This window comes from Papio anubis, chromosome 8 (genome assembly GCF_008728515.1).
Source record: "Papio anubis isolate 15944 chromosome 8, Panubis1.0, whole genome shotgun sequence".
NCBI classification, from domain to species: Eukaryota; Metazoa; Chordata; class Mammalia; order Primates; family Cercopithecidae; genus Papio; species Papio anubis.
Genome location: NC_044983.1, coordinates 40,502,460 through 40,518,582, shown reverse-complemented (window position 1 = coordinate 40,518,582; position 16,123 = coordinate 40,502,460). Strand labels below are relative to the sequence as shown.

General features: G+C 39.3%; 1 protein-coding gene across 5 annotated transcripts in view; it reads left to right on the top strand.

Moving 5' to 3' along the window:
• KAT6A (lysine acetyltransferase 6A) overlaps positions 1–16,123 on the top strand; it is a 121,690-nt gene that overhangs the window by 77,603 nt on the left and 27,964 nt on the right. For all 5 annotated transcript variants that reach the window (XM_031669525.1, XM_021942268.2, XM_021942269.2 and 2 more), the window contains one exon: positions 964–1,082. In XM_031669525.1, the coding sequence (XP_031525385.1) occupies positions 964–1,082 (119 nt within the window). The remainder of the gene's footprint in view (positions 1–963; positions 1,083–16,123) is intronic.

The window sequence follows — 16,123 nt, the reverse complement described above, 5'->3', positions numbered from 1 at the left end:
GCAAATGTATCAAGTATATGGAGAACCAATATTGAATTTTAGGCAGTGGTGTGAGCATTTGCTTTAATAGGCTCTGTCATTTTCTTTATGAATTATAAAGTTTAAGTACCGAATGCTGTATTAGAGAGGTGCCTGCATCATGCACTAGGGGGCGTTAAAGTCACATAGTACCTTTAGACTGTACTTTTTTTCTTCCAGTTTGGGAATGTTGTCAACAGTGAGTCCTTGACCTTTTTCTTCTTGTGTTAGGTTAATAATAGATGGCCTATATGGGCAGTTGACTTGAGAAGAACTGTCACCAATTGGTCTTTTCAGCCATACTCATAAAAAGAGCAAATGAGCCCATCAGCAGTGTCATCTTCAACTGCAAAGGATAATGATCTGCATAATTCCCAAATTCTCTTTTCACTGGTTTTTTGCCCACTGGAGGAAGTTCCATCATTTTGTAGATAATTATCATACGTTTTCATATTTACCCAGATGATTATCATCTGTTATCCTCAGGTTTGTGGAGTTTGTGCTTTAAAAGGGCACCCAGAATGTGAGGGGAGTTAGCACTTCTGACATCAGTTAAGGTAGCTCAAGAGGTTTTTTTGAACATTAATACATTAAACCTATACTAAAAGTGTCAAATTTATACTGTTTCAAAATGAAATTTATAATCCTTATACCATTTTTCTGTCTGCCTTTCTGTGTATTAAAATATAATCTTTTAATGAAATTTAAATTTAGTTATATAATATTTTTAGGAAGCTTTAAGACAATTCAGGATTTCCACTATAAGGCAGATTTAATACATAAATATTATTTATTGAGTAGTATTCTTCTAGGAGTCAATTTAATGCTATATTCTTCTTTGTTATATATTAAGTTATTCAAATTTAAATAAAGACTTGAAATTTTTTCTAGTTCATGTATTAATCTGAGGATAGTTAACATGTGAGCTCTTTTTTTTATATGCAGACAATCAGGATGGCTGGGATGGCAAACAAGAAAATGAGGAGCGACTTTTTGGGAGCCAGGAAATCATGACTGAGAAAGATATGGAATTATTTCGTGATATCCAAGAACAAGCACTGCAGGTAAAGTTGGATATTCAGGTTGGACAATCAAGCAACTTGTTCATGGCTGAGAAACAGCAGATTAATTACATTATGGGCTAAGCACTAACAGCAGTTTGCCTAGTCTCAGAATAGTAGTGGTTTGTGTGTATATGTAGTTCTGCTGGTTATAATATTCCTTTCAAACCCATGAAAACTGCTTTGGTTTTGCAGATAAGCACATGGCTTTGACTAGGGTTTGACTATCAGTATTAAATAAGCTTGGTTTATTTTTGTCTTACTGTATGAAGAATTTGGGATTTGACCAAAAACAAACAAAAGACAAGCTTCTCATGAGTGATAATAAAGCACCCATATTTATTAATTCAAGAAATATTTCATGCCAGTAATCCTAGCACTTTGCCAGGGTGGGTGGATTGCTTGAGTCCGGGAGTTCGAGACCAGCTAGGGCAACATGGCGAAACCCCATCTCTACAAAAAAAATAGAAAAATTAGCCAGGCATGGTGGTGTACAACTGTAGTCACAGCTATTTAGGAGGCTGAGGCAGGAGAATTGCTTGAGTTGAGGAAGTGGAGGTTGCAGTGAGCTGAGATCATGCCACTGTACTCCAGCCTGGGTGACAGTGAGACCCTGTCTTAAAAAAAAAAAAAAAAAAAATTGCAATTCTTTGACACATGGCAAGATTATATAGGCAAAGAGTCTATGTGCCAGATGCTGGAGATGCCAGTGAATGACTGAATTCTTTCCCTGAACTATACAAGAGATTTCTGAATAAATAATGTCATTAACATGAAAAGTTCAATTATAGAATACTTCGTGTTTTGGGAGAATGGGGAAGCCAGCTTCTACTTCTGCCTGGGGAGGTCAGAGGAGGATTCATTGAGGGGCCTTAAAGGATATGTAGGAGTTGTGCATATCCCTTAAAGGGATATGTAGAGAGTTGGTTCTTATATAATCAGAAGGAACAGAAGTGAAGATGGAATAGACTTGAAGATAAGGGAAAACATGCTTAATTGTGGGAATTAAAATGGCTCAGGATAAAGAATATAGGGTGTGCAGAATGTCAGGAGGTGGTGCTGGAAAAGTGCAGGGGCTGGATCATAAAGGCTCTTCCAGATTATGTTCATTTATTTTTTGTCTTTTCCTTCTTTGCCACCAGCAAATGTACCATGTAAGCCAAGTTCTCTATCTCTTATCTTGAAAAGGATTTCTAGGCTGGGTGCAGTGGCTGGCTCACTCCTGTACTCCCAGCACTTTGGGAGGCCGAGGCGGGTGGATCACAAGGTCAGGAGTTGGAGACCAGCCTGGCCAGCATTGTGAAACCCCGTCTGCTAAAAATACAAAAATTAGCCAGGCATAGTGACACATGCCTGTAGTCTCAGCTACTCGGGAGGCGGAGGCAGAAGAATCGTTTGAACCCGGGAGGTAGAGGTTGCAGTGAGCCGAGATCATGCCACACCACTCCAGTCTGGGCAACAGGGTGAGACTCCATCTCAGAAAAAAAAAAAATTCTAAGGCTGATGCCGAGGATTCTAGGGAAAACTCTTTGTATTAAGAGAACCAGTGGTGGTGAATAGACTGTTGATGTCGGTCATTGTGTGAGTACTTTTGAAAATATAAAACAGCAGTACAAATACTCAGTACACATTTACTCAGCATTCTGCTGTATTATGATTTAACAAAATATTAGCTTTGAGTCAGGTGGACCTGGGTTCAAGTCTTGGTCTGTCGTTTACTAACTTCTGCTTTGAGCAAGTTGCCCTCAAAGCTTGTTTCCTTTCCTGCTAATATGTTGTTATAGGTACTCTAGTAGAAATCTACATGGACTTCAGTGGGAACTGAAAGAAGGCAGTAATTATGTTCTTCCTGACTGAAAGAATTGTTTTTTTTCCTCCCCCGAGTAAGTTGCAGACATAATGTTAATATCCCTTTACTCCTAATTATTTATGTATATTTCCTAAAAACAAAAATGTTCTCATACATGACCATGGTCCAGTCGTCAAATCAGGAATTTAACACAAATGAAGTACTATTATCTAATTTAGTTATCACGTCTCTCTAAGTCTCCTTCCAATTGGGAACAGTTCCTCAGTCTTTATCTTTCATGACCTTGACAGTTTTGAAGTGCACAGGTCATTTATTTTATAGAATGTCATCACTTTGAGCTTGTTTTATTTTTCATGCTTAGAAAATTCCACAGGTGTGCTTTGTCCTCCTCAGTGTGTCACAGCAGAAGGCATATAATATCCAAGTTCTCATCACAAGTGCTGCTAACAGTGACCACCTGGTTTAGGTGGTGTCCATGTTTCTTCTCTAACATTATTACTTTCTAGCTATAATTAAATATCTTGGGGGGACATACTTTGAGACAGAAATGCAAATATCCTGTTTTTTATCAAACTTTTATCTACCACATTTAGCATCCAGAGATGATTCTTGCCTGAATCATTTACTTTGTTGGTGGCCAAACATTTTCTAGTTCTATCATTTCTTTGGCATTTATTAATTGGCATTCTACTGTAAGAAGAAGCTTTTTCTTCTTCCTATTTATTCATTTTATTTAAACTCATAGATTATTTTATGGGTTATAATCCATTGCTATTAGTGTTTATTTTGATGCTTAAGTTGTTCCAGATTTAGGCAGAGGGGAACTCCTTTCTAGAAGCTCCTGTGTCCTTTTAACACATCATCATCATTTTTATTTACTTCTGGCCATAGCAAGATGTTCTAGGCTCTTACTGTTAGGCTACAACATAGATCCTGGCTTTTAGTGGTAAACGAGAGTAAATGGTAGCTCTATCCTGTATTTGCTTAGGGCCACAGAGATGTCATCTTGATTTTTTTTTTTCTCTGTCATACTTCACTTTCAGTCCATCAGCAAATCCTAATGGTTCTGCCTTCAGAATATGTCTGTATTTGCTACTGCCAACCCACTGTCATCGCTGGCTCAGGCTGCTATAATTGCCTCCAGACTAAACTTGCTTCTGCTTTTGCCCCTACCCCACTTTCTATTTTATTTACACGGGGGCCAGGGTAATTATTTTCAGACGTAAGTTGGATTATACTACTCCCTTGCTCAGAAAACCTTTCATGTCTTTCAGTCTTCTTTAGAATAAAACAAACAAACAAACAAACAAAAAAACAAAAACAGTCTGTTCTCTCATCTCCAAGGCTGTATATGATCTTGTGCCTGCCTTCCTCTTTGGCTGCTCTTCTTGCTCTCAGGCTACTCCAGCCACAGCCGCTGCCTCTTCCTCAGACACACCAAGCACTCCTGCCTTGGGCCTTTGCAGTTGCTGCACCTTGCCTCGATGGCCCTTCCTCTAGAGTCAGTGATTTGGTAGGTTCACTGCCCATTCCATTTGTCTTGACTCCCACACGAACATAGCTTACAGCCCATTTGGTCCCTCTATCCCCTGACATGCCTGCTTTTTCTGCATAGTACCTATCACCTCTTGAATTTAAATTTTTTATTTCTAGAATGTAAGTGCCTTGAGAATGAGGACTTTCTTTTTGGTCACTGCTGTCTACTGAGTACTTGGAATATAGTAAAGACTCAGTAAATACTTGCCTAATGAATGGAGGATATTGAATGAAATTTTCTTCTGGGGGAAATGGAGCAGGGGTTGAAATAATAGAAAGGTGCAAGAAGGATGACCAAAGAGAGTTAAACGGGGTGCTAAGCCCCGCTGAGGCTTGGGGAGACAGTGTAAATGCTTATTGATGGTAATCGGGCTAATCCTATGTTTCTTTCTAGCAGTTTATTAAACCCAGGATTGTCTGTGTATGTATTGGCACCAAGGAAATAAACAGCTAGATCTTGGAAGTCTAATTCATGCTTATTCTTGTTGGCAGTGCCCTGAAATTCTGATGATGTTGCTACTTCTCCATGAGGCTTATTCATTAGCATCATGCACCTTCTTTGGTACCAGCACTATAGGGCAAACAAAAAGACACAGACTCTGCCTTCATGAAGCTTTTAGTTTCACAAATAGATAATAAACACTCATAAAAATAAAACTGTACTTACAAACTGATAGTAGGAAGGAAAGAAGAATGCAGTGAGGGATTCTGACTGGCTGGGCTACGGTGCTGAGGATTGGGGTTGGAGTGTTTATGAGAAGGGAAGACTTTTGAAGAAGTAACAATTTATACATAGTTCCAAAAGATTATTCAAAAGTCAGCAGAGTGAAGAGCTAGAGAAGAATATTTCAGAGACAAGGGGACTGCCTATGTAAACATATAAGGGAGTGAAAGTAGTTGATAAACTTGAGGAACTGAAGTTCAGTGTAACTCAAGTACTATGAACAAAAGAGTTGCACAAGGTGAAGCTGGGGAAATAGACTGAGTCCAGAAGTTAGGTTTGGGGTTTTTATCGTAATTGCAGTGGAAAGATATTGAATGGTTTTTAGCAAACAGCAAGATAAATTTTATTAAAAAGTGGTTTTTCTTGGCTACTACATAAAGAGTGGTTTAGAATTAAGCAAAAGTGGAAGCTGGGAAACCACTTTGCAGGCTTTTCCAGTGATCAGGATGAGAAAAGATGTTAGCTAGGACTAGAGGGGTGGTGGTAGAAAAGGGAGAGAAGTGGATGGATTTAGATGTATTTTGGAGATGGAATCAGCAGAACTTAGTGATGAGTTTACTGTGTAGCTTGAGGGAGCAAGAGATGATCAAAGATGACTTCCAGGTTCTCTGACTTAATAATGAAAGTGATTTGAAGCTACTTGGGAGAGTTCATGTTGACTAGAGGACATTTTGAATAATAAAAAGATTCGTAAATATAGTGCAGAAAGTCATTTTTAGAGCATAGATATAGCTTAGAAGCTGCTTAAACCGGTGTTTCAAAAATTTTGGAGGAAGATTTTATTACAGGGTCTTTGGTAGTCTTACAGCAACATCAGCAAAAGACATATGGTAAAGGAATCAGTATTAGAATCCATCCAACTAATAACACATTGTTTATTGAATGCCTGCTATGTTCTAGAAACTATGCTACGTGTAGGGGCTATCAGAAAGACATAATTTCTGTTCTCTTAGAGCTTATAGTCTGGAAGGGACTATCTTGAATAATCAAACTTTGCATGGAATATTATCTAAGTCAAAGATAATTGAAATGTTGAGCAAGATTTATTTCAAAAGGAGTCAGCCACTCATTGGTTTTGATTTTTTTAAAAAACTATTGCAGGCAGTAGGGTAAGTACGGATGTAGTTTGCCTGGTACTGTGTTCCATCATTATCTATACAACATACACTTCCATGAAAAAGAACCACCTCTGGATACAAAAGTGGAAGCATAAAAATTTAGTAGTATAGGTTTTTGTTCTAGAATTTTATTTCAACTATGATCTTATGAGCTTGGAGAAATTACTTTTCTTAAAAGGCTCTATCAGTAGAAAGAAGCATTTGTATTCAGTTCATTCCAGTGGAGCATGACAGCCTTCTTGAAATATATAGAATGATTTTTGCATAAAATATCAAAGAGCACATTGTATTTTCATACGAATTTTAATGCTTTCTGATTTTGAAGGATTCCTTTGGTTTTTGTGTGGTTCTGGGAAGTTTCAGAGCATTTTTGAAATCCATGTGGGTTATTAAAATTTCTTCTTTGCTTGAAGAATTAAATCATTATTAAAAATATAGTAAGCTAGGTTCAACAATTTTATTAACCCCACGATGTAGAGGTGTTACGCCATTTTACATATGAGGAAACCAGCACTTTTAGTTCAGTGACTTCCTGTAAGTTTTTATGCTAGTAATAGTGCAGCCGAAATGAAAACTTAGGCCTGTGTGACTTCCAATTCTGTACCCTTAATCACCGTAAAACCTGCATTATTCTGTATGCAGGATGTTATGGGAGTAGCAAAATCATTAGGCATGTGCTAAATGCAGGTAGGTAAAGGTGCTTAGGAAGATACACAGCAGACAGTAGCTTAGAGTACCAGTGAAACATAGTGCATTGCTGTATTAAATAATTCAGACTTGTCTCATATGTTCACAGTATACTAAAATGTGTGAGAATTGGTGCAATCTGAGATGATCACAGAAGCAGCAGGCCTCAGAAATGATGAGGATTTAGGTAGATGGAGAGAACTAGGGCCTATCAGATGGAGTAAACAACATTAACTTCAGCTTTGAGGAAGAAATGACTACTATACAGAATTCCCTGCTTATCCACCAGTGATACGCTCCAAGATCCCCAGTAGATGCCTGAAACCAGGGACTGTACTGAACCCTGTATGTAGTGTATTGTGTTTTTTCCTATACATACATACCTGTGCTAAAGTTTAATTTATAAATTAGGCATAATAAAATATTAATAAAACAATTTTAACAGTATACTGTAATAAAAGTTATGTGAATGTGGTCTCTAAATCTCTTAGTGTACTATTGTACTGTACTCACTCTTCTGACGGTATCAGATGATAAAATTTGCACTGAGGCTGACGACAGATAACTAGTACCGCGGAAAGCAAAGCTGGGGATAAGGGGAGACTCCTATAAATAATTCTAGCTGGAGGGCAAAGATATATTATCTGTGTATTCCAAGAACCTGCCACTGAGATAGCAAGCAGAAACTCACATTTATCTGGCACTCACTGCGTGAATGGCATAGTGCTCTAAGTTCTATGCAAATATCAACTCGTTTAATCTTTTCAACAAATCTAATAGTGACTTGCCCAACTAAGTTGACTCAGTGAGATAGGATTTGAACTGTGCTAGCTTTTTCTAGTTCCCAGGCTCTTAACTACTATCTTAATAAGTAAAGTTGTACTAAATTATCCAGTGAACTAAGAATACATCTATGCAGCCTTTAATATGTGACTTAGTTTAATGGGTACTTTAACACACTAAACATCCCCCCACTTCCCATGCCTACTTTCAGCAATATCAAAGAGAAATCACTTAAACAACAGCAAAAAGATGTCATGGGGGCACCTTAAAATCCTGTCATGCTGAAACTAACATCTTGTTACTAGCTTTCAAAACCCTCCAAAATGCAGCTTAATACTAGTAATTCAATGTATTACTTACCATAGCCCAACAGATGTTCCACCCTGTTTTATCTCAAACTAAACTCCAGCCATTCCTCACTTTGCATGGTGCGATGTTAACTGAAACCCATGCTTATCGAACTAAGGTAGATTGAAGGAACAGGAGATGATCAAAGATGACTTCCAGGTTCTCTGACTTACTGTAATAAAGAAAGTGGTTTTAAGCCAGCTGGGAAAGTTCATCTTGGCTAGATAAGAGGATGTTTTGAATAATAAAAAGACTCATAAAGGTAATGCAGAAAGTCATTTTTGAGGGCATAGATACAGCTTAGAAACTGCTTCACTTGTGTTAGGGTTGGCAAAATATGGCCTGTGGCCCAGTCCCGTCCACAGCCTGTTTTGTATGACCTGCAAGTTAAGGATGGTTTTAATATTTTTAAATAGTTGGACAAAATAAAAAGAATAATATTTAGGGACATGTGAAAATTATGTGAAAAATGTCAGTGTTCGTAAATAAAGTTTCATTACAACACACACAAAACCCATGCATATCAGAACTAAAGTCAAATCTGTCACCTCAGAAGCAAGGACACAATTCTGATGTGTACCTGTTTCCATTAACACAGTGCCATCAAAAACAAGGACTGCCTGTCTTACAACACCTTTATGGGCATATACTATGTTTTCTATATCATCTCCACAGTGTGACTTGCATGTAGTAAGTCCTCAAATATTTGTTGATGTGATGGGCCAATAATCACCCTATCTCATGTAGTAAGTCCTCAAATATTTGTTGATCTGATTGGCCAATAATCACCCTATCTCCTAATCCCCCTTTTATCTGTGGTTTTGCTTTCCATGGTTTCAGTTACCCTTGGTTAGCCAAGGTCTGAATTTTATTATCATCATTATCTCCTCCTCCTCCTCCTCATCATCAGAAGGGTGCATACTGTGCAGTAGGATATTTTGAGACAGATCACAATTCGCGTAACTTTTATTACAGTACATTGTTGTAGTTGTCCTATTTTTAGTTATTGTTGTTAATCTCTTTCTGTGCCTAATCTATAAATTAAACATTATCATAGGTATGGATGTATAAGAAAAAACATAGTATATACAGGTTGAATATCCCTTATCCAAAATGCTTGGCACCAGAAGTGTTTTGGATTTTGAATTTTTTTCCCCAAATTTTGGAGTATTTGCATCATATGCTTAGCAGTTGAGCATCCTGAATTCAAAATCTGCAATGTTCTAATGAGCATTTCGTTTGAGTGTCGTTAGTGCTCAAAACGTTTCAGATTTTGCAGCATTTCAGGTTTCAGATTTTCAGATTAGGTATACTCAACTTGTATAACATTTAATACTGTCTGCAATTTTCAGGCATTCACTGTGGGTTTTGGAACAGTGTATTCCCAGTGGGTGGATAAGGGGGACTATTGAATAAATGAGTAATTAAAGCCATGTGGTTAGTAATAGATAACCCTCTTACTATATGCCAAATACTATATTCAGCATTATATATTTGTTTCATTTAATGCAACTTTGTTATTAATTACTTGGCCTTATTTTACAAATGAAGAAACGGAAACATTAGAAGGATTATTTTACCTAGAGTTATAAATTGTTAAGTTTCAGAGTCAATATTTGAACCCTGGTATTGTGACACCATGGCCTTAATTCTTAACTGCTTAATTTATGATATAGTATTACTATGGAGATATGCATAAGTTGCAGTGAGAATGAACAGGAAGACATCTAGGGATGTTATTGTTCTATTTTTAGTTATTGTGGTTAACTACAATTTTAAGTCTTCGTAGAGGAGGTGACATTTGTGTAGGGTGTTGAAGGGATGAGTAAGAGTTTACTATTGAAGAAGAGTGAGAAGGCATTTGTAGTAGAAAGTTTGGGTGTGAGAAATCTTATATTCTTGGAGCTGTGTGTAGTTGGTTGGAGTTCAAACAAGAGATGAGATTGGAAAGGTACTAGATCATGAAGATGTTGTGTTTCATATTAAGAGTTTTTACTTAATCTTGTAGGTAAAGTAGTTCTTTAAAGTAGTTAAATAGTAGCTAAATAGCTCTTGGGGAACTGCTAAAGAATTTCTAAAAAGTGGATGACATATTTGCATTTTAGAAACTCAACTCTGGTGATACTGTGAGCAATGGATTGGAGAACACCTGAGCAAGGGACCAGTCAGATGATTACAATAGTCAAAATGAAAAGTGACTAGGGCCTAAATGAAGGTAGAAGAGATAGATAGGAGACAGAGATAGATAATCATTTTGAGAAAGACTTAAGATAGAATGGAAAAGACTACTGTTGGATTGGGAGTTAGGATTGAAGGAGAGGGCAGAACCAAGTAGGTCTTCTAGTGTTCTATTTGGAGTAGATGATGATATTACATGTAGGAATATAGGAAGAGGAGCATATTTAGATGGAAGAAGAGACCATACTTACATAGGTGTGGGACTGTGTGAAATCTAAAGTGGAGAACTTTGGTAGATGGCTGGGTACATGTATATACAGGAGACCTTGGGTAAGAGATTTGCCATGTTACCAGCACACAGGTGATTGTTGATAAAGTTTTTGTCTTGGATAATATTTATCTAATAATAAATATAACTGATTACTGGTTACCATGTTCCAAGCACTAGAGATTTAGCAGTGAACAAAACATTAAAAAAAAAAAAAATTCCTTACTCTTGGGAGCTAACAGTTTAGTTTGAGTTGGAATGGGGTAAAATAAATGGTATGCCATGTGGTAGTGTTATGGAGAAAAAGCAGGGGAGGAAGAGGGAGAATTCAGAGGGAGAGGATTAATGTGTGCAATGTTAAATTGGTTGGTTGGGGACTGTCTCTCTGACATTTAGCAAAAACCTGAAGGAGGTGAGGAGATGAAACATGTAGGTAATGGGGGAATAGCATTCCAGGCATAGGAACAGGAAATGCAAAGACCCCGAGTCACGATTTGTGCATGATCAAAGAAGCACAAGGAAGCCAAAGTGATTAGAACCAGGTAAGGCTCAAAATAGCAGATGGCAAGGACAGAAAGGTAACGGAAGGCTGGCTTTTGTAGGGTCTTCTTGGCTGTTGTAAGGACTTTTACTTTTACTCTGAATGAGATAGGAACCCTGGGAGGGTTTTGAGCAGAAGAGTGACTTTGGTTTTAACAGGATTACTCTGGCTCCTGTGTAGATTGAGGCGGGGTGGGGGTCGGGGTGGGGGGCGGAGGGCAGTATAGAAGCAGGGAGAACTTCGGGAGACTCTTAAAATTATTGAAGTAAGAGACGTGGTGTTTTGGATCATGGTGGTAGTAGTGGAATTGGAATTCCCGATTATGTTTTGAAGGTAGACCCATTGGGATATGTTGATGCATTGTGAAAGCAGGGAATCCGAGACGATGCCAGAACACAGTTGGAAGATGGAGTTGCATCTGCTGAGATGGGGGAATAGGAAGAGCACATTTGGGGAAAAAATTTAGGAGTTTGATTTTGGATGCGTTAAACTTGACATGCTTATAAGACAGTTCAAGAGGGGATATCAAGTAGATAGTGGGATATGTGTCTCTGGAGTTCAAAGAACAGGTCTGGGCTGAAAATTTCGATTCAGGACTCACCAGCAAGTAGGTTGTTTTTTGAAAAATGAGACTAGATGAGATCACCAAGGGAGAAGAGAAGAACTTTGAGTCTAGGTTATTCCAACTTTTAGAGATTGGAGAAACTGAGAAGGAATGGCCAGTAAAGTAGGAAAAAAACCATGAAGGTGTAGTTCCTTAGAAGCTAAGTGAAGAATGTGTTGTAAGAAGGAAGGATCAGTTTTTAAATTCTGCAAATAGACCAAGTAAGATGAGAACTGAAAATTGACTGTCCAGCTTAGCAACAAGGAAGTAATCTTGAGAAACTGTTTCCATGATGGGGACAGGGGAGGGTGAAGAGATAATTGGAGTGGGTTCAAGAAAGAATGGAAGGAGAAATTGGTTATAGTAGTAATATGTGGCCACAGCTTTTGAGATTTTTTACAGTAATTAGGAGCAGAGAAAGGGAGAGTTGGACAGAGCTGTGAGGGCTAAAGAAGATACCCTTTTTTTTTTGAGATTCAGTCTTGCTCTGTCACCAGGCTGGAGTGCAGTGGCACCATCTCAGCTCACTGCAACCTCTGCCTCCTGGGTTCAAGGGCCTGCCTCAGCCTCCTGAGTAGCTGGTACTACAGGTGCACGCCACCACTGCAAACTAATTTTTGTATTTTGTATTTTTAGTAGGGATGGGGTTTCACCATGTTGGCCAGGATGGTCTCAATCTCTTGACCTTGTGATCCGCCCACCTTGGCCTCCCAAAGTGCTAGGATTACAGGGTGAGCCACCATGCCTCCCCCGCCCCTTTTTTTTTTTTTTTTTTTTTTTTTAAATATGGAAGGAATAACAGCTCTTTGTATGCTGATGGAATGCCCTGGTAGAGGGAAAGCTGATGATGCAGAAGATGGGAGGGGGACTGTTGGGTGATGTTCTTTGGCTAGGGAGCAGGAAGATGTTATCTCATGGGAAGCTGTAGGCTCAGGAGCTCAATCTCTATCCACGATATTGGTGAAAGGCAGGATGTGTGGCACAAAGGTGGAGGCAGACCGATGTGGGTGGGAAAAATTGCGGAAGTTTTCTTTTGATTTTGTCCAGTTTAGTGCAGTGGGAAGCAAAAGCATTGGCTGAAAGTGAAGGTGGTGGAATAAGCAGAGTTGGAGGCTTGAGCAGAGGAGAAAGGATGCAGTTGTCTTTCAGAACAGGAGAGTGGAGTAGGAAGCATCAGGACCTGCTTGAGGTTTGTGGGTAGGAGTATAATGTGAGACTGGGTAGCATGATTCTCTGTTTTTCTCCACCCATGTTCACATTGAGGTAATAACTTGGATTACGTGAAGAGTTGAATTTAATAGGGGTTAGGATTTTGTTGTTAAATTAGAAGAGAAGCAAGAGAGTTAAAGGTCTCTGCAAAGGGTGGAATTACAGGGAAAAACCTTAGAATCTAAGCTGTGTAGAGAGAAAGGAGGGCATGAGGAGAGTGGAAAACTGATGGAAGCACTGGATTATGGGTCCTCCGGATGGAAAAGATAAGATGGCCGAGGACAGAATTCTAGATTTTTGTCAATATTTTATAGTAAAAGAACTAGCAAAGGAGATGGATAAAGAGAAGTCTGAGTGTAGAGCAAAAAGGCTTAGGAAAAGGGAAAGATAAGAAGTAGTATATAGTGTCTTGAGCATTTGTGGCTTAGCTAGGTATCAATGTTTATACAGGTCACAATATCCAGAATCCTGAAATCTAAGGAGTCCTGAAAACTTGAAAAAAAATCATTGTGGCAACATAAAAGTTATTTTAACCAGACTTTTCTTTTCTTTTCTTTTCTTTTTTTTTGAGACAGATTCTTACTCTTGTCACCCAGGCTGGAGTGCAGTGGTGCCATCTCAGCTCACTGCAAGCTCTGCCTCCCGGATTCGCGCCATTCTCCTACCTCAGCCTCCCGAGTAGCTGGGATTACAGGTGCCTGCCACCATGCCCGGCTGATTTTTTGTATTTTTAGTAGAGATGGGGTTTCACCGTGTTAGCCAGGATGGTCTCAATCTCCTGACATCGTGATCCGCCCACCTTTGCCTTCCAAAGTGCTGGGATTGCAGGCGTGAGCCACTGCACCTGGCCTAACCAGACCTTTTTTTTTTTTTTTGAGACGGAGTCTTGCTCTGTTGTCCAGGCTGGAGTGCAGTGGCGCGATCTCGGCTCACTGCAAGCTCCACCTCCCGCATTCATGCTATTCTCCCACCTCAGCCTCCCGAGTAGCTGGGACTACAGGCGTTCGCCACCACGCCCGGCTAATTTTTTGTATTTTTGATAGAGACAGGGTTTCACCATTCACAGGATGGTCTCGATCTCTGACCTCGTGATCCGCCCACCTCGGCCTCCCAAAGTGCTGGGATTACAGGCGTGAGCCACCGCGCCTGGCCCCAGACCATTTTTAAGTGTGCAATTTGGTGGCATTAAAGACATTCACCTTGTTATGCAATCATCACCATCATCTATTTCCAGAACTTTTTCATCTTGCAAAACTGGAACTCTGTACCCATTAAACAACTCCCAATCTCCCCCGCCCCTGGTAAACATCATTCTATCTTCTGCCTTTATTAATTTGTCTACTCTAGGTACCATAAGTAGAATTATACAATATTTGTCCTTTTGTGTCTGGCTATTTCACTTAGCATAATGTCACCAAGGTTCATCTGTATTTTAGTCTGTGGCAGAATTGCCTTCCTTTTTTCTTTTTTTCTTTTTATAAGACCGAGTCTTGCACTGTTGCCCAGGCTGGAGTGCAGTGGTGCAGTCTTGGCTCATTGCAACCTCTGCCTCCCGGGTTCAAGCGATTCTTCTGTGTCAGCCTTCCGAGTAGCTGGGACTACAGGCACGTGCCACCACACCCAGCTAATTGTTGTATTTTTAGTAGAGTCGGGGTTTCACCACGTTGGCCAGGATGGTCTCAATCTCTTGACCTCGTGACCTCGGCCTCCCAAAGTGCTGGGATTACAGGAGTGAGCCACCGGTGCCCGACCATTGCCTTCCTCTTTAAGGCTGGAGAATATTCTCTTCTATGTATGTACCACATTTGGTTTATCCATTCATCCGTCAGTGGATACTTGGGTTGTTTCGACCTTTTGATTATTGTAAATAGTGCTGCTATGAACATGGGTGTGCAAATACATACCCATATACAAAGAACTGCTTTCAGCTCTTTGGGGTCTATACTCAGCAGTGGAATTGCTAGATTAGGTGGTAATTCTGTTCGCTTTTTTGAGGAACCATCATACTGTTTTCCACAGCAGCTGTGCCATTTTATATTCCCACCAGCAATGGGACAAGGGTTTTGATGTTTCTACATCTTCACCAACATCTGTTATTTTCTGGTGTTCTACATTTAAAAATAATAACCATCCTAATGGGTGTGAAGTAGTATCTGATTGTGGTTTGATTTACGTTTTCCTAATTATTATTGATGTTGAGCATCTTTTCATGAGCTTATTGACCATCTGTATATCTTCTTTGGAGAACGGAAAGAAATTTTTTTCCAACTCATTTTGCAATAAGGTCCCACTTGACCTGAACTGAGTTACTGGCAAAACATGATCTCACCTGACGTGAGACTATTTATATTCCTTACTTATGCCAGTTAATGTGAATATTCATATGCTTTGCTAAAGAAATTTTAGTGTGTCTGATTATGGAGTGCTGCCCCAAATCCTACTAGGGCTGTACACATGCATATACTATACACATGTATGTACTAAATACTTCTATAAAATTAGAAAAAATCAGATTTCCAAAACACATTCTACTCTAGTCCAAGGGTTTTGGGTTAAGAGTTTGTGGACTTGTAGCTTCATTTCTTTGGAAAACCAAGTTCCAGGTTTTAAAAACTTACAAACTTTGGGAATTTAGGGAGGAATTAGTTGAGGGCTATCTCTACTTCCGTCACATCTCAACCCATGTCATTCTTTTCTGTCTTTATGCTTCACTTGCCGTTCCTGCCCCGGTGCTTTTGCCTCTTAACCTCTCTGAGGCTTATTTTTTCATCTTCAGAGTGGGTATATTGTTTTCTACTTTGAAGGATGGATTGTGGGGACCAAAGGAGGTAATGACATAAGGCTCAGGTCAGAGTCTAGCACAGTAGGTGCTCCACAAATGCTGGTTTGCTCTAGTTCTTAAATTCATACTCTCTCTGTTGTGGAGCATGTGAATTCGTTCTTTCATACCTCTTTCATCATGTAACTTAATCCCTAATGAATGGAATTACTTACTGTAGTGTTTCTGTGTGAAAATGTTCAAATGCCAAAAAGACATCTCTTCTCCCCACATTTCCCAGCCTCACACTGATAATAAAGAGTTACCCCCTCTCTCCTCAAAACATTGCACCCCCATGGGGAATGGAGAGGTAAGGGCAAATGAGAGTGCTCCAGTGGACAGATGGGGGAAGGCAGCAGCTCTGTGTTTACAAAAATTGTTAAATTATTTACACAATTTTGGTGTCCCTACTAAATCCAG